The following is an 18830-nucleotide window of genomic DNA, read 5'->3' on the forward strand; positions in this document are numbered from 1 at the left end:
CAAAGTGTGTTCAGATAGATTTCCAATGAAATTAACTAATCATTGTAATTTCATAAATTTTTGTAATAAAGCTATGTAATTTTTGTCAATGCAAACAATTTTTGCATGCGATGCATTTTTCACCGTAAAATGAGATGTTCAATACTTAATTTTTGCGTTGTCATTCTTTAAAGAAGTTGTAAAAGAATTTCGGAGGATTAAATCTATATTTTAAAATATATTTAGTAGTTAAAAAAAATTCAAAAAATAATATAATAAATGATCATTCTCTCATCCCTCTTTTCTAAAACCTTTCATCAAAACATATGAAAAATGTTATTTAAACATATCTTTTTAACAAAAATACAACAAAAGTACATTTTTAGTTTTTTTTAATATTATTTGTATGTTTTGATAACCGTATTATGAGTAAATAGAATACCATGTCGTATTTTTAGCGCAACATTATTTTTTTGATAAGCAAAAAGATTGAATTAATTTGTAGAGATCATTGAAGAAAAAATTAGAAGAATTTTCTAATGGAGAGGATCAACAACCATAGAAGAAATTTTTTTAGGGCTAACTAAAAGGAAGAATATAATTATCTCAATACTATAGTATTTTTTTTTAATGAAAAGCTTTCAATTATTGTAAAAAAGATAAAAAGCTTTTATTTCTAGAACTAGAATACTTTTTCTTTCTTTTATTTCTAGAACTAGAATATAATACTTACTAGATGCTTTTAACCATTTCCATAGGAGCATAAAAAAATAGGTAGCATTTCAATTTTTTAAAACCCAAAATGAGAAGGAATCTTAAGCCATTATTATTTTGATGCATTCATAGCTGTCCGTCCACTTCTTTGTTTGAAGTCCCCCACTTCCAAACCTTACCCCTCTTTTTATATATTCTCTTCTTTTTCATTCATTTTTCACTACTCTCTCTTTCTAATCTTTTCTCTCCTTCACACACACCACTTTCCTTTCTAAATTCTAAATCTCTCTCCATCCTAAAATGGCTTCCTCTGCAGCAGTACAAATTTTTCTCATCTTGGGTCTTTTAGCCACTTCTTGTTTAGCACAAGCCCCAACTGCTGCACCAACAAAACCACCAACAGCAACCCCAGCACCAAAAGCTCAACCACCTGCAGCAGCAACACCACCAACAGCAACTCCACCTACAGCAACACCACCTGCAGCAGCAACACCACCTACAGCAACACCACCTGCACCTGCTTCCTCTCCAGCAACTTCCCCTCCAGCACCAACTCCAGCTTCTACCCCATCTACAGCACCCACTCCTTCCACTGCTGGCTCTCCTCCTGCACCCACTCCTGACTCTCTAGGACCCGGACCCAGCGGAGCTGATACCCCACCTTCTCCCTCTGCAGCATTTTCCTACAGCAAACCCATCATTGCTGCAACTGCTCTCTCTGCAGCTCTTTTCGCCATCGCTTTCTAAGATTTGTCCATGTGGAGGCTTTTTGGCCCTTGATCTTACTTTTCATTGACGGACGGACGGACGGGATCTATTTGATTTATTATCCTCTGGTTTTTTATTTTAATTTGAGTTAGTATTTTATTTTTTGTTAATTTTCGTCTTGATGTGTTATTATTATTTCTCTATTTATACTTTTCGTTGATGTGTTTGTTGATTCGACGGACGAGATTGATCTTCATGATTATGATGATGATTTATTTTGTGATTTAATTTGTTTTGGTGTTCACACGTGTATGTATATGACCGTGATGATGATTTCATTGTACATCCATTAATTCATAGAATAAAACTGTTTGTCATTCTTTTTACTATAATTTTGTATGAAATTATGTTATTTTTTTAGTCTGAATTATTTATTGGATATGCTAAATTACTTTGTATTACATGAATGGAGATAGCTTTTTATATATGGAGTAGATCAATTTATAGTATAGGTTTTAAAATTTTGAATCATGGATATGATCTCATAACACTGTTAGAAAAAATGACTTTTTTATTATTTCAAGTGGCATCATTCTACAACGGTTCCTGATGAGATTTGAACTTGATTTTAAAATTATAAGGTTTAGTTCTTACTATTGAAATAACACATTAAAGTGTGTATTAGAAAAAATTTCTACAAAAAATAGGTACTTAGAAAACAAGATAAAATCTCTTTGGAATTTATGTCATTAATTAGATTTAGTGTGAAATTTATAATTTTTCTTGCTAATTACTCTAGAATTGAAGGTTCTAAAAATATTGACATAGTTAGCCAAGGAGGATATGGGTCCAAGGGAATGAGACATTAAAATACAAATTCTTTGTTAAGCGGGATGTTCATATTTAATGTCTTAGAGTGCTTCGAATAAGATAACATTAGTAGAGGAAACTTAGAAAGGAAAGAAAAAAAACCATGACATTGTTGAGCAACTAAGGTGGCCTTTTAGGCAAACTTACAATTATCCTCAATCTTGTTTGAAGAATTGTCAAAGTTAGATGTGAAAATCTGTTTCAATCGGTTGTTCTCATATCATTCAATAATAATTGTTGGTGTGACTACTGACTACCACGACCCCAAATAATGTGTATACACAATTATTTAACTTTGTTCACAATATACTCTCTCTCTCTCTGTTTTTTTTTTTTTTTTATTTATAAATGTTTGCTATATATATATTCTACGTACAAAGTTAGATATTGATAGAGCTTGATTTTTTATTTATCATTGATGTTGCATCTAGAGTATAAGAAGATGGCAGTGGTCCAATGGTGGTGGGTAAATGGTGATAGGGGTTGGATGGATGAGTCGATCAAAATAGGGGATCATAATTATGGCACAAGTTAATAGTTGTTGACTAATGAGGGTAGCTTAAATGTGTGATTTTGTTATTGCAATTAGACTAAGTGGAACAAATGGTGACAAGGGATCGAGATTAGATATGGGTAATTCCACCAAACAAAAAAGGAAGATGATAGTGCATGCAATATATCTTAATTGGCTATTAATTAACGAGTTGGTATCTTTTCAATTTTACTAAGAAATAGAGATTTTATTAAGAGAAAAAAAATTATCCAAGAGAGTTTAGATGATAAAGCGCATTGCAGGTTTTTTCTAACTTAATATTTTTGAGTTGAGTTCCTATCTTGGCGATACAACAAGGTTAAAAGGATTTTTGTTTTATGAAAAGGAAAAGAGAAAAACGAATTGAATTGTTTCGAATTAATCAATCTTTAAATTGTTTAGGATTGAAAGTATCTAAAATTGTAATAATATATATATTAATATTTGTTTATCTAATTTTATTTTATATTTAGATCTAACACGAAAAACAACTCTTTGTGAAGAAGAGTGTATTTTTCTATATCTCTGATACAAGCAGAATACACACATATATACATGAGTTCAGCAAAATCAATTCCTAGTGCATGCTAATTTACAGCTAATTGGTTTAATGAAGATTGATATGATCTGCAAAATTAATTCCATGTAGTATGCTAATTTACAGCTATTTGATATAATGCAATTAATTGCAAGATATCCGTCTAACACCCCCCCTCAAGTTGGAGCATGTAAATTTTGAATGCCCAACTTGCCAAGGAAGTAATCAAACTGTTGTTTGCCCAATGCTTTGGTAAAGATGTCAGCTAACTGAGTACGTGTCGACACATAATGAGTGGAGATGTTCCCACACAAGAGCTCATCACGCACAAAATGGCAGTCGACTTCTATGTGCTTTGTACGTTCGTGAAAAACTGGATTTGCAGCAATATGCATGGCTGCTTGACTGTCACAATAAACCTTCATGGGACGTTGATGAGAAACTCCAAGAAAGGAGAGCAATTCCTTAAGCCATTTAAGTTCACATGTGGTAGTAGCCAAAGACCTATATTCAGCTTCTGCAGATGAACGAGATACGGTATGTTGTTTCTTGGTTTTCCAAGAAATAGGAGAGTTACCAAGAAGGATTAACCATCCAGTAAGAGAACGCCTAGTTAAAGGACAACTAGCCCAGTCAGAATCACACCAAGCGTACAATTGGAGATCAGAATCTGCACGCAAAAAAATACCTTGGCCCGGATTTCCTTTCAAGTATTTCACAACACGAAGAGCTGCTTCCCAATGTGGCAACCGAGGTTGCTGCATAAATTGTGCCAGCATATGGACGCAGTAAGATAGCTCAGGTCGAGTGACAGAAAGATATATCAAGCGTCCCACCAATCTACGGTATTTTTCTGGTTCAGATAGAAGAGGTCCATCAACTAGTGAAAGATGATGGTTCTGATCCATAGGTATTTGAGCAGGTTTAGCTCCTAACATTCCAACTTCTGAGATGATATCAAGGGCATATTTTCGCTGACACAAGAAAATGCCAGTAGAGTTTCGTGCCACTTCAATACCCAAGAAATACCTTAACATGCCAAGATCTTTCATATAAAAACATGTGCTCAAATAATTTTTGAAGCTTTGTATAGCACTGGTATCATTCCCAGAGACTATTAAATCATCAACATAAACCAAAACATTGAGTTGCACATGACCTTTGTGCAAAGTAAACAAAGAGTAGTCAGATCCGGATTGTTTGAATCCATATTTTTTCAAGGCAGCAGATAATTTAGCAAACCAACACCTAGGTGCTTGCTTCAGTCCATACAATGACTTGCGAAGGCGGCATGCCTGATTCGGTGCTGAAGAGTGAAATCCTGGCGGCAATTTCATGTAAATTTCTTCCTCAAGATCACCATGCAAGAAGGCGTTGTGAACATCCATTTGATGAAGTTCCCATTTGCGCGCAGCTGCAACAGCAAGAAAGGTGCGAACTGTGACCATTTTTGCAACAGGGGCAAATGTTTCATTGTAATCCAACCCTTCAACTTGATTGTTTCCTAAGATCACAAGTCTAGCCTTGTATCTTTCAATTGATCCATTAGAGTGATATTTGATCTTATAAACCCATTTGCAACCGATCGATTTCTTTCCATGAGGAAGAGTTTCAACAGTCCATGTATTGTTATTTTCCAAAGCTTGTATTTCAAGTTGCATGGCTGTACGCCATTGTTTGTATTTGACCGCTTCAGCAAAAGTACGAGGTTCATTTCCTGCAGTTATAGCTGCCAAAAAATACTGATATTTGGGAGAAAAATTACTGCTATTCACAAAATGAGCTATCGGATAAGGTGTACCTGAAGATTGTGAGGGAGGAAGTGAACTCGTAGAAGGGCTCAAATTACATACGGCATGAGTGACAAAACCTTTCAATTTAGTTGACGACATCTTAATTCGGTGACCACGTCCCAATTTTTCTTCACCGTTTATATTTTCAGATCCCCCCTTGTCTTCATTATTTATGTTACTTCCAGCACTGGTTGCTGCAGAATTTTGGCCATCATTTACGTCAGACAACTCAGTCCCTGTGTTAACCGAGTCTCCAACTCCATCTACAAACAAATGCGTCTCATTTGAACTGTTATTTCCGTCAATCAAATGTTCATTATTATCACAATCATAGGTCCACATATCAGCGGTGGAAGGTTGTGACATAGGGTGGTTAAGAGACTTGTGAAAGGGAAATGTGTCTTCACAAAACACAACATCTCGAGAAATTAAGAATGCGCTTGTTTCTAGATCATAAACACGCCAACCTTTCTTACCATAAGGATATCCCACGAAGATACACCTGCGACTTCGACTTTCAAATTTGTCTCCTCGACGGTCTTGGTTGTGGACATAACAAAGACATCCGAACACTCTTAGATGAGTGAGTGGTGGAGATTTTCCATACAACAATTCAAATGGTGTCTTTCCATTCAAAATTGAGGATGGAGTTCGATTGATCAAATATCCGGCAGCCAAGATGCACTCTCCCCAAAAATCAATTGGAAGATTTGCTTGAAATCGCAATGCACGCGCTACATTGAGGATGTGCCTATGTTTTCGCTCAACTCGCCCATTTTGTTGCGGCGTACCTGGGCAAGATGTCTCATGAAGAATTCCATGCTCACGAAAATAATGTCCGAGACAGGTAAATTCAGTACCGTTGTCACTACGTATAGTTTTGACACGCATATCAAACTGACGTTCTACCATGATAAGGAATTGACGTAAGTGTACAGAGACTTCTTTCTTATCATTTAACAAGTAAACCCAGACCGCCCTAGAGTGATCATCAACAATAGTCAAAAAATATCTCGCACCACACATTGCAAGAGTTCGATAAGGACCCCACACATCACAATGGATCAATTGAAAATTTTGCATTGCTTTATTATTACTAATGGGAAATACATCTCTTATTTGTTTTGCTCGAAGGCAGACATCACATGTTTTAGTACAAGAATTATTTTGTTTATCATTCCAGAGATTTGGAATCTTTTTCATGACTTGAAATGATGCATGTCCCAAACGTTGATGCCACAAAGTGAGATAATTTGGAGTATTTATTGTTGTCGCTGTTGCCGCTACAGCCACATGCTTGAAGTAATAGAGCCCTTCTCGTTGTTCACCCGCTCCAATCACCATCTTCGAAGTGAGGTCCTGAATAATGCAAAATTTATTAGTGAACTGAACAGTGTAATTGAACTCATCAATTAATTGGGACACCGAAATCAAATTGCACTGTAAGTTTGGCACATAAAGAACTTGGGCCAGTTTTAATTTTTCACTGAGAACCAAAGTTCCCTCTCTTGTGGCTGCTATTTGATTTCCATTTGGAAGTCCAACTTGACAGTGAGCTATATTCTTCAAATCAGAGAGACAATCCAATCTTCCGGTCATGTGACGTGACGCACCTGTGTCAATAATCCATTGCATACCTGATAGTTTTTCGGCGGAGCCTGTTGTGGCGCTATTCAAGAGATGCAACAGTGTTTTCCATTGCTCATCACTAAGGCCAGCAACTTCACTTTGTTCTCCTTCTGAGGACATGTTACTCTTGTTGACAAGAGCATGAGCAGTATTTGCTTTGATGAATCCTCTGCTCCCCTTGTTCAATGAAGAACCTTGTTGTATTGCTTTTCCGTTTGCAGCTCCTCGCCCAGTTCTACGAGGTCGATCACCCCACCATTCTGGATAGCCATTTACTTCAAAACAATCTTTCACATCATGGCCTGAGCGGTTGCAGTGGTTACATCAATCATTCTTTTCCTTTCCGTCAATTTTGCTGCGAGATTTAACAGCTTGCACAGCAAAACTCATAGCTTCGCTTTGTTGTTCTTTGCCTCGAACCATTGTCCGCACCCTTTCTTCTTGCACAAGTGTTGAATAAGTTTTATTGAGATTTGGCAGCGGATCTTGAGCAAGAAGATTTGATCTTACCATCCCATACACTACGTCATCAAGTCCCATGAGGAACTGATGAACCTTTTCTTCTTCACGTTTCTTTTCAAAAGCTACGCCAAGATTACAGGTGCATTTTCCACATTTACACACCGGAAATTGCTCATAATTGGCCAGCTCTTCCCACAGTTTCTTCAGCTTTCCAAAGTAAGCAACTATTGTCAATCCTTTTTGCTTGCATTCAGCAAGTTCAGCCTTTAACTGTTGTATTCTTGGTCCATTGACCACTGAAAAACGCTCTTCAATATCCTCCCATAGTTCTTGCGCAACTTCCATATGAGACATGGTTGAACGCAGTGATGGTTCTATTGTATTCATTATCCAAGACACCAACAATGAGTTATTGGTCCACCAATCTTCGAGATCTGCCGATCCCTTCTCTGGGCGTTCGATCGTTCCGTCGACGAACCCAAATTTTTTTCGTGCTCGTAACGCGGTTCTGAGAGAACGTGACCACTCGTCATAGTTCTCTCCTTTCAATTGCACTTGCGTTAGCAAGCTTCCAGGATTGTCGTTGGGAGTAATATCATAGGGAGAGATGGTCCGTCTCGTCCCTTTTACATCACCAACAGTTTTCTTCTTTCCTTCTTCGTTAATGTTTTTCTGCTCATCATCAACACTCTTTTCGCCTTCGTGACTCATGGCAGCAGAAGGGTGTTGATCTTAGGTTCCCAGAAAGTGCTCTGGTACCATAACACGAAAAACAACTCTTTGTGAAGAAGAGTGTATTTTTCTATATCTCTGATACAAGCAGAATACACACATATATACATGAGTTCAGCAAAATCAATTCCTAGTGCATGCTAATTTACAGCTAATTGGTTTAATGAAGATTGATATGATCTGCAAAATTAATTCCATGTAGTATGCTAATTTACAGCTATTTGATATAATGCAATTAATTGCAAGATATCCGTCTAACAAGATCAGAAGTAGTATCTAATTTCATTTGAATTACTTCTCAACCCTTCTATGAGATGATTATTTTGTTTAATTTAGAGGTTGACCAAGGTACCAATACATTGTGCTCATTTTTATGCTTTTTAATTTGTTAATATATTTAACTTTTTTAATTAATGATAGATATTACTCATTTGAAGTGAATTACTCATTTTATAAGAATCAAATGAAATTATAATTCTTTAGAGTAAGCCACTAAATTGTTCTCTATATTTATAACTGGTTCTCAAATAAGTTAAGTGAATTACTACTCATTTTAACGGAGACAATAAACTAACTTGGGCTGTTAAAAAAAAAAAAAAACTAACTTGGGATATTGAAATAGTCCCAAAACTATTTTAAAAACAGAAAATGATTTAGACTAATTTAATAATATAGTCAAAGTGAGTACCCTCATCTTCTCTTTTGAATGCTATTATATGAAGTTTTATTTAATTTGATATGACAATAGATTCAATTCCTTGGCAAATTGACATCTAAGATCAGATTTTTTTAAAAAATATAATCAGCAAGCACGTACTAGCTAGCCAGTATAGCCAAATAGATGCCCCCAACAAGAATTTGTATTATTGCAATCAATTTGGGATCTGATCAACAATAAGTTATCCTGCTTACAATTAACTTTACTAATTAAGTGGATTCCGTGTGGTTACCGGCGTAATTTTTTATACTGTACTATGACTATGGTTAAGTAAATTAATAATTATAGAATTTTTTAATCAAAAGTAATAATAGGTTTTTTTTTTATAATCAAAATTGAATTATAAGAAATATAAAGTGTACTCAACCCTTACAATTCTGCCTTAATCACTTATCATCAAAGTAAATTACTTTGCTAGAGGTCCAACGTACAAATATTTCAATGTGTTTTAATTTGGGGAAAACCTTTCAATTGCACTAGAAATTCTGCCTTAATCACTTATCGTTAAAGTAAATTACTTTGAGGTATGGATGTTTAAATCTCAATTTATTTTTAAAAATATTGAAAACCACACAAAATTAATATTTTTTAATGTCATTTTGTTAAAATTGCTAGATTTGATGAAATTTTGGATTGATTTTTCTAAATTGATCCAAACTAAAGCAAAATACATACATGATACATATATTTTAGGCAAAATTACACTAGTAATGTTTCTCTTCCACCCTCAGTATATCTCCATAATGTGTTATATTCACTTAGACTTTCATCCCAACCACATCAGCTTCAAAATTGTGTCACAGTTTGCATTGTTCCATTTAATTTTCTGATAAGAAATGCTTGTTATAGGACTTGATCGAATACCATGAAAATAATTGGTTTGGGTAATCAAGTTGAAGGTCTCTATATATAGATTGCATATAGATATGCACCATTTCGTGCTTCTCAAGCTACCTCACAACCTTTGTCTAAATCCATTAATAATGTAGTTATTCAAACTTCTGTGATTCCCTTTTATGCACCTTGGCATTTTAGGTTTGACCAAGTTTCTAATTATAGGCTTGCTTATATGTCTCAATTGCCACCTTCATCATCAATAGAATCACTACATTAGTCTCTGCAGTTATGCGCGGATGATACATTTGGTTTACCAAAATAAAAAACACGGATCATTATTGCCTGTTGTTATACTTCGGACGGTCTAAATCACAAAGACAAATCACACAGTCAAATCGTCTCAGCCATCGATTTAAATTGGACGGCTGAAAACCGTAACTGTGTCAGGAAATCCAATTCCAAAAACAGAAAGGGCGAATTCATTTTTTAGTTAAGTAGCCGCGTTTTAAAATTTGAATAATGTATGCACACGCGAGTCATTTTGGCTAGTGTTAATTTTTCGCAGGCTTAAAATTCAGAGTTGAGGTTACTTTTTATGGTTGTTGGTGTGATTGTCGTGAATGCTTAGGGTTTTATTTGAGCTGTATAATTACATTATGTTAAATTATGTTTTTATGTGATGTTGCGACACACTTCTATTGTTCGTGTCTGACACGTTTGACACATTTAAGTGTCAGACACAACAATGACATGTATAGTTACTTTCAATTTCTTCCATTTTTCACTAATGTGCTTTTTTGGCCCCCGATTTTGGCCCCTAACTCTCATAATAGCATTTTTGGTCTCTAACCCCTTTTGCAAAAGGTTGACTCCCCACCGAGTTTGACCAAGTCACCGATTTTGGCCCCCAACTCTCATACTAGCTAGTATTCTTGGTCCCCTAATCTCTTTTGCCAAAGGTTGACTCGATTTTGACCGAGTCAATGCTCACGTGCCATGTCACCACGTCAGTCAATGCCCACATGTACGTTGATTTGCTGATGTGACATGCGAGTCACTCTCCACGTTTGACTTGGCCAAAATCAGTGGGAACCGACCTTTTGCAAAAGGGGCTAAAGTGCAATTTAACCTCCATTTTTTCAAGTTATCATTATGATTACTGGTATGTTCGATGTTTGTGTGCTTTATAGTTTATTTTATGTTTCCAATTTGCCTATAAGAAAGTATGTAAAAGTTTACAGACCGCAATCTTACCTTGAAATGAGATATCATGCTTATGTTTTTATCCATGCTATTTCTTGGAAATTGTTTAACCTAATTTGAATACCTTCATTTTACATTATTCTTCTTGTGCTTGTTATTGTTATTCTTGTTGCAGTAAGGGGGACAGAGATCGAGTTTACGATGAGCTACTACGAGCTGATGCAATTGTCCTCACTTATGCATGTGATCGGCCTAACACATTTGAAAGTCTAAGTACATTTTGGCTCCCCTGTCTTCGCAAATTAGAGGTTTTGATCTCTCCTTTTCTTGTTTTTGCTTATGCTAATCTTTTGTGTAAAATTTTTATTCATATGCACATGCTTGTAAGTTGTGTACATTTGTTAATTGGACACTTTATCAATATAGAATTCACACGATATGTTTAATGTTTGTATTTTCATTTTCAGAGAATGTGTGATTGACATAGATATTTGAACTTCATGAACAGGTCAAAGTTCCAGTTATAGTGGTTGGTTGTATGGTTGATCTTCGATATGAAAATCAGCTGGTCAGCCAAGAACAGGCGGCATCACTAATAACGCAACAGTTCTGCGAGATTAAATGTTTCAATGCTCCTTTGCAACCATATGAAATCTTCAGATTAAAGAAGGCTTTGCAAAAAGTATTGTCTGACGGTGTGAATGAACGGGGAGTTACTTTGCCAGGATTTCTATTTCTTCATGTCCGATCCGTTTCATACAAGAAGGGCCTCTTGAGACAACATGGACTGTGCTCCGGAAGTTTGGATATAATGATGATATCAAGCTTGCTGATGATTTAATTCTACATTTGAAACGTGCACCTGATCAGGTATTTTTTCCAAATGAATTGTAAATCTGTTTGTATTCAATTTGTTGACAATAGGAAACTTATATCTTATTCTATTCACATTGGATTTAATGTTTGCAGAGCGTTGAATTGACAAATAAAGCAATTGATTTCTTGGAGGCAATTTTTGATAGATTTGATGGTGATTTTGTATGTCAACAAATCATTTTTTCATGCTGCTCTCTATTCAATTTTTGACATTTTCTCAACTGACTTTATCGTTATACAATTTGCAAATTAACCATATCTTTTCCTTCCTCCAGGATGGAATATTGCAACCTTGTGAACTTGAAGAATTATTTTCTACTGCCCCAGATAGGTAGACTGCTTTCCTCATATTTTGTGCCTAGATAAGTTCACTATATTATCCCATTTAATCGTAGATTTATTTGCATTGTTTTCATGAATTTCGTCTAAGTCTGAATGTCAATGAGGCTTTTTACAAGGTTATTTGATATTTTATGATTTTTAATTGAAGTCCCATGGGAGGATGCTGTAGAAAGGAATGCATTTGGAGGAGTATCACTTGATGCATTTTTGTCAAAGGTGCACAAGTCTTTTTATCTTTGTCTCTAGTCCCTCTTGTATTTTATTGAACAATGTTTGTAGAAGAGTGGTGGGCTTCTATGGATAGTTTTATTTGGAAATTGTTTTGAGAATCAAGGTTGCCTAAGTTTTACCTGATGTATGACTGTATGTCTAGTCTGTGTATCTTTTCATTGCGAATAACATTTAATTTGCATTACCATTGATTTTTCATTGATTTTTATAATATATATTATATGTTTCCTGGACAGTGGGCACTCATGACACTTCTAAACCCAACCTCTAGTGTGAAGAACCTGATGTACATTGGTTACCCTGGTGATCCGTCAACTGCTATCCGTGTGACTAGGAGGCGACATGTGGATCGCAGGAAACAACATTCAGAAAGAAATGTATTGCAGTGCTTCATTTTTGGGCCTAGGAAGGCCGGAAAATCTGCATTATTGAATTCTTTCATCAGAAGGTATTTTGATTGTTACCTTAAATATTCCTGGTAACATATAATATAACTTTGCAGACATTTTCAGAAAGCCACTGAAAAGTTTGAAGACATTCAAAGATTGATATCAAAACTTGGAATGAAGAAGAAAACTTCAGATGAATAATTTGAAATTAGAGAAATCTTGAACTACTTGTGATTTCTATGTAAAACTCTAAAAGTACTTCATTTAATCTAGAAGTAGGTTTTCATTAGGAAGATCCTAGAAATGATTCTAGAGTTATACCTATAAATAACTTCTTGTACTTGGCATTTTGGCATCAAGCAATTTGTGAGTTCTCTCTTAAAAATGTTTCCCTTCCTTTAATTATTGAGCATCATCTTATTGTTGTTGAATTCATAATGCAGGTCATATTCTGATGCGTACAATCCAACCGACGAGGATCACTATGCTGTAAATGCTATTGATGATATTTCTAGGGTAAATGATACTTGATTGACATTTTTTAATAGCTTCTTACTGTGACAGAGAAAAACATTTCAGTTCTTTAGCCTTTTCCCGCACCAAAGTTTTCATTTGATGTATTGTCTTGGCATTTGTATCTTCCAATTCATGGCTTATTATTGTGTTTGCAGGAAAACAAAAAATTTCTTGTGTTGAAAGAGATTTCTAAAGATGGAGTCACAAAGCTGCTGGCCAATAAGGAGTCTTTGGCCTCATGTGATGTTGCAGTTTTTGTTCATGATAGGTGACCACTGATACTAAAGTTCATTATACATTTACCCTAGAAATATCATCCCTAGAAATGCTATTGATGATATTTCTAGGGTAAATGATACTTGATCTACCCTAGGGTAACTTATCCTTAATTTTTCTTGTTGGATTTGTTACATTTTTTTGCGCATTTACATTTTTCTGGATTATTTTTGTAAATGAGATTTTGGAAGTTTGATGCAGTTCTAGAGATTATCTCTGTGGTTGCTTTGTTAAGCTTTCAAGCAATTTTCAAGCAAATGCTTTATCCTCCTGGATCAACTGTTGACATGCCAATGTGTTTTATAGGTTAGTCAGGCCATGGGAGTGGAGGCTCCTATACCAATCAGTGTGAAGTTAGGTGATTTGAATAGTGCATTCCGCCGAATTGTAACTGCTGCTGTGCATCCTCATTTATGCGTTCCAGAAACAGAAGCTGGAAAAACCCGCAAGCAGCAGCACTATGACATGCTCATCGACCGAGCTATTCAGTTTGTTACAGGTATATCGGTTTTCAGGTTTACTTGTTAATTATTCATTAAGTTCCTTTTGAATAAAATGAGCCTATTAACCTGTTTACATTTTGAATTTTTTATTCAACTTTGCACCAGTTCTGCATTGGAGTTTCGAAGAATATTAATTTACATAACAAAGTCTGGCTTTTGTTTCTTTGTTTAATGATTTTATTATCACATCATATTGCAGTTTGTGCGGCTGTGGTGGTTGGCGTGGCGCAAGGAATTTGTCGAGGAAGAATGACAAATGTTTTGTGAATCGGTCGTGATCTATACCTTGATCCGGATGCAGCCTACTCTTGGCTAAGATCCATTGCTTTCACCATTAAAGGCCTTTTTACTATAGAAAGTGTGCTATGACCAATGAACTGTACTGTGTCTGGTTGAGTGGTTTTCCTAAGATTAAGTTCCTAAATTTTTCAGTATGTAGTTATATTTAACATTTTTGGCTTATTATTTATTTTTTTTTGACACACATTTGGCTTATTATTATCAATGCAGTTGTTGTACATAGGGTGTCAATCTAAGTTGAAATTATTTGTTTCCTCTGTGATGCCTTTGCATTCTTTCTTTTCATTTTAAAAAAGTGGTTCTTCATAATATTGAATTAACTCTGTTTTGTCAAAAAAAAAAAAAAAAAAGTCTTAAAATGACTTAACTATATGGAGATGTAAATTTAATCAATTTCAACTTCTTTTCTTTTGACAAATTTCAACTTTTTCAAAGTGACCAAGTACAAAATTAGCGAAATTTTAGAGTGGACTACTCAGAGGTGGTTTTATCATGAATAAGTTGCGTTTCAAACAGAATCAATTTCACGTAAACATAGGTTGAAATAAATTAAGATGTTGGGTTCAAGTGGTTAATGAACTCCTAATGAAACGAATAGTTTGGAAGAGGCTGAATTTGATTCCTAATAAGAACAATTCATTCGATTCCTAACAAAAACAATTTTTGGCCAATCTGATCATACATGGTTTTGCCGTTCCATTTCTTCATATTGATAAGATCAGATCTTGCAGCGTAAGAGTTTCTACAAATCCTATAGTTGAAAATGTCACGAGAAATACCGGCCTTGTTCATCCGTGCCAAAACACCAGGACTTTCTCATTTTGCTCAGTTTACAAGTAGAGATACAATAATATTGAATAAACACTTAACTTATTCCCTAAACAATATTACTCTTATCAATTTAGTCCTTAAAACAGTTATTTAAAATTAATTTAAAAGTCTTTAAACTATTCTCTCATTCAACTATTTAGCCATTTGATTAACATTTCTATTAAGTTGAAGATTAACAACTGGTTTTAGCTAAGGGTGAAAGGGGTTAGGGAGTAAAAATTTAGGGTTCAAGTCTTGGTGAGGTGAAAAAATTAACACTAATAACTAATTACTAAATTTGGCTAGTGTCGGACGTAAGGACCGTGGTTCGAATCCCGGTCACTCCACTTTGTGTGTGTGAGTTTTCAATGACTTTGTCATTTCGACTATCAACAAAAAAAAAAAAAAAAACAAGGACTGATCTATTTTTCTTTTAAATTTGATGGAGGGTGAGGAATGATTGAGAGTGAAAAAGATGGAGAGTATATAAACGAAGGAAAGTAAGAGATCAGGGATTGGTCTATTTTTTTTTAAAATTTGATTTTTTTTTTAATTTAATTTTTTATTCAACAACCAAAGGATCAAAGGTTCGATACCCAACAACAACAAATTTCTTTTATTCATTTTCCCTATTATAGCGCTTATGTCAAAAGCGCTATTAGTATTAGCTTTAATAGCGTTTTTCCAAGAAGTGTTGTAATAGTGATCCACATTCACACCTTTAATAGCGATTTCACCAAAATGTACTATTAAATGGGCTCCGGGTCAGCTTTTAATAGCGCTTTTAAAAAGTGCTATCAAAACTTATTTTTGTAGTATTGGCAACTTGATGAGTTATCATATTTGAGACTTGATGAGTTTTTATTTTTTTTTTCCTTTTTAATTTAACCATATTACTTTTCTCTTCTTTTAGTCTATTAGAAATTAGAGATGGACAATTTAAAGTCAATTTTAGTCTAGAATCATTCTTTCAATTTTTTTTCTTTGTCATTTAGTTAAATAAGTGTAATTTTTATATATTTATTTTGATTTCTCATCTTAGTTTCTTATTTTGGTACGATGTATTTTGTTTTCTCGTCTAGATGCAGTGTTCATTTGTTTCGAATCCAAGAATTAATTCTAGTCTCTCAACAGTAATCTGAAACACAAAGGAAAGTTTGACGGCTTGTATGGTTCTTCCTCAACCGGTACCCTAATACCTTGAATTCTCTTCAGATGGGGAGAAAAGATTATTTGCTCATATATGGTATATTGGGGACCATAGCATATATATATAAGGTGATTGCCAATTAGGGTTCCCATTATTCCGAACATTCTGACATCCACTCATATATTGACCTCATATCCAATAAATTAATTACTTAATTAATTCTAAATAGAAATCTAATTAGTCTTTTAATTTTATTTGATCATTTAATCAATTAAGGCTCCTAATTTTTTTATTTTGTTAAATAGCTAAAATTTGTGATATCATTAAGTTTATCTATCTTCTCTATATAAGAGAATAAGAGATTATGTTTAGATTAAGTTTTTATTTTTTTTTGTTAAAAATGTTGGATTTGGACATGGACCAAGTTATTTATAAGTGATAAACTTTGTAATTAATTATATGTATAAAAATAAGGCGGGTGATTGGCGCTGAACTTGGTAGGGATGACCACGGTTCGATCACCGCAACGCAACTGCATTTGGGAGGGGGTTGTAACCACTTGATGCCAGAACTCGTCGCGAACTCCGGACTACTAGAGCTCCTTACCCTAGGAACCAGAGGGTGAAAACAAAAAAAACAAAATAAGGCGGGTCACGGGCTAACCCGCAGATTTAGCCCGCATAATCCGCGGTTTTAACGGTCCAACCCACACGGACAAAAATATAAACAGATAAAAAAAATTAATCTTAAATCCGTACGGGCTGCGTGTTAAACGAGTCAGCCCGCGAATCTTTATTTTCAAGAATCCATGTGCTCTTACAAAGAGGGTGTCTTTGGGGTCCAAAAACCACATATGTGCTTGTTCTAACTAATGTACCTGCACCTCCATAAATGGCACGTGAATTTTTGTGATTCTTCTTATTTAGTCACACCACAGTTTCCAGTTTTACAAAAGCAAGCAAGAATGGTCCCAACACAATATTTGTAGGGAGAGGATTGTCTCCGTCAAAAAATCAGTAAAGGGTGTCCACTATCAACATCTTGATTTTATACTCCCTCCGTAACTTATTACAGTAATATTATAGAGTAAGGATCTGCTCCGGTTCTTTTATCATCCTGTTATCCAGTTTAATCGACAACAATCCCAGTTTAATCGACAACAATCCCACTGTCCATTAGCGGGGATCATTTAAAGTCATAGTTTTGTTTTTATATTGACTAAACCCAATAAAAAATGATATCAAAATAATTTGAATCAAAAATCTTGAGAAAAACACATTTCAATGTCTCAAATTTTCTTCTCTAAAACAACCCATTTAGACTAAATCTGTTAAATATTTGCACTATGTTCGTTGCAGATTTTATGTGATTATAAAGGAAAATAAATTTCTATGACTTGATACGATAAAATTGATATAATAAAAATTTAAAAACTCATAAATATTTTTAAAAATGCTAAAGTTATTATAATATTTCTATAAAACATTTATCTTTTGTGTACAAAAAAATTCGTTAAATAATAAAAAAATAAAAAAATTAGCATGGTCCCAAAAAAATAAAAAAATTAGCATGGTCCCAAAAACTTACTGTGTTTAATTCAAAAATATTTGTCCACTAGGTCAAATACTACTGGTACTACTACTACTCCATTATTATTTTTTTTTGATAATACTACTCCATTATTTATTGATTCATATAGTAAAAGGAACGTGCGTAAGCAATGACTCAATGGGAAAGGGCTTTGTGGGCAACAGAATGTGACAGTCTCAGCCTTTTCTTGTGACACTTCTGATCCTTGACCCACTTGAATACTCCCTATTCATGGGTGTTTACAACTACGTTCGAGTTATGTGAACAAGACAACAGAACCTCCCTTGTCCCACCTGACCTAAGCATATACTAGTAGAAACACGAGTAATTTTGTAGACTAAAAAATGTGATTATTTTTTGTTAGTCATGCTAATAAAAAATAAATAAAAGAAAAATTATGTATTAAAAAAAAGTTGAATTTTAAGATGTTGCTTATTTTATTTTTTTTTATAAATAAGATGTTGCTTATTCAATTTTTAAGAAAATACTTTTAAAAATATATTCTTAACATAAAATTCTTAACAAAATGTCTAAAAAACATTTGTTAGCATTAGTTTTTTCGTTATTGATGACAGTCAATTATATGATATTTTTAGTAGTAAATTAGGATAGTTCTAATAGCAATTGAAGCCTAAGCAAATATCTGGAAAAGTGAAGATATTTGGCCTAGAAGCAAGGAAAGTGAAAAAACATCAAAAAAAGGGCAAAAACGTCATAAACAGTGCAAGCCATCGTACCTATGATGAGATCCAGCGTAGCGCGATGAGAAGGCGGTTTAAATTGAAGAAAATCTGCAACAAATCTTTTCCATCGTACCACGATGACTTGTCATCGTGGCACGACGATGACGGCAAAAGCACGCAGAAAATCTTGAGGAAATCTTCCATCGTACCACGATATGATTCATCGTGACCACGATGGGTGCGATGGACGCGCAGAAAAAGCCCAAACCCAGCTGAAAAACTATAAATAGAGTCTCCCTTCTCCACTATTATGCATTCTAATTCATTCCAAAATATTCAGAAATATTGAATATTCAGTCTAGAGTTAGGAGAACTCTAAGGAGGAGACAAGGATGGACAACTATAGCTCTAAGGCCATTAAGGTTTGTTTCTTTCCTGCCTTTGTAATT

The 18830-nt window shown here is 34.5% G+C and overlaps 2 protein-coding genes and 1 pseudogene across 2 annotated transcripts; 2 read left to right on the plus strand and 1 right to left on the minus strand.

Annotated features, from left to right (window-relative positions):
- The first annotated feature begins 728 nt into the window (after positions 1–728).
- LOC123903835 (classical arabinogalactan protein 4-like) lies at positions 729–1790 on the plus strand. The gene has a single exon (XM_045953487.1). The coding sequence runs from the start codon at positions 994–996 to the stop codon at positions 1438–1440; it is 447 nt and encodes a 148-aa protein (XP_045809443.1). The 5' UTR covers positions 729–993; the 3' UTR covers positions 1441–1790.
- A 5290-nt stretch (positions 1791–7080) lies between these two features.
- Positions 7081–8208, minus strand: LOC123903836. The gene has a single exon (XM_045953489.1). It carries the CDS (start codon positions 7934–7936, stop codon positions 7088–7090), a length of 849 nt encoding a protein of 282 aa, XP_045809445.1. The 5' UTR covers positions 7937–8208; the 3' UTR covers positions 7081–7087.
- A 2456-nt stretch (positions 8209–10664) lies between these two features.
- LOC123904320 lies at positions 10665–13341 on the plus strand (annotated as a pseudogene).
- Positions 13342–18830: the final 5489 nt, after the last annotated feature.

Source organism: Trifolium pratense, linkage group LG2 (assembly GCF_020283565.1).
Source record: "Trifolium pratense cultivar HEN17-A07 linkage group LG2, ARS_RC_1.1, whole genome shotgun sequence".
Taxonomy (NCBI): domain Eukaryota; kingdom Viridiplantae; phylum Streptophyta; class Magnoliopsida; order Fabales; family Fabaceae; genus Trifolium; species Trifolium pratense.

Excerpts from the sequence above, each read along its gene's own strand:
- LOC123903836 (XM_045953489.1), bottom strand. The coding sequence starts at position 7,936 with ATGAGTCACGAAGGCGAAAAGAGTGTTGATGATGAGCAGAAAAACATT.
- LOC123903835 (XM_045953487.1), top strand. The coding sequence starts at position 994 with ATGGCTTCCTCTGCAGCAGTACAAATTTTTCTCATCTTGGGTCTTTTA.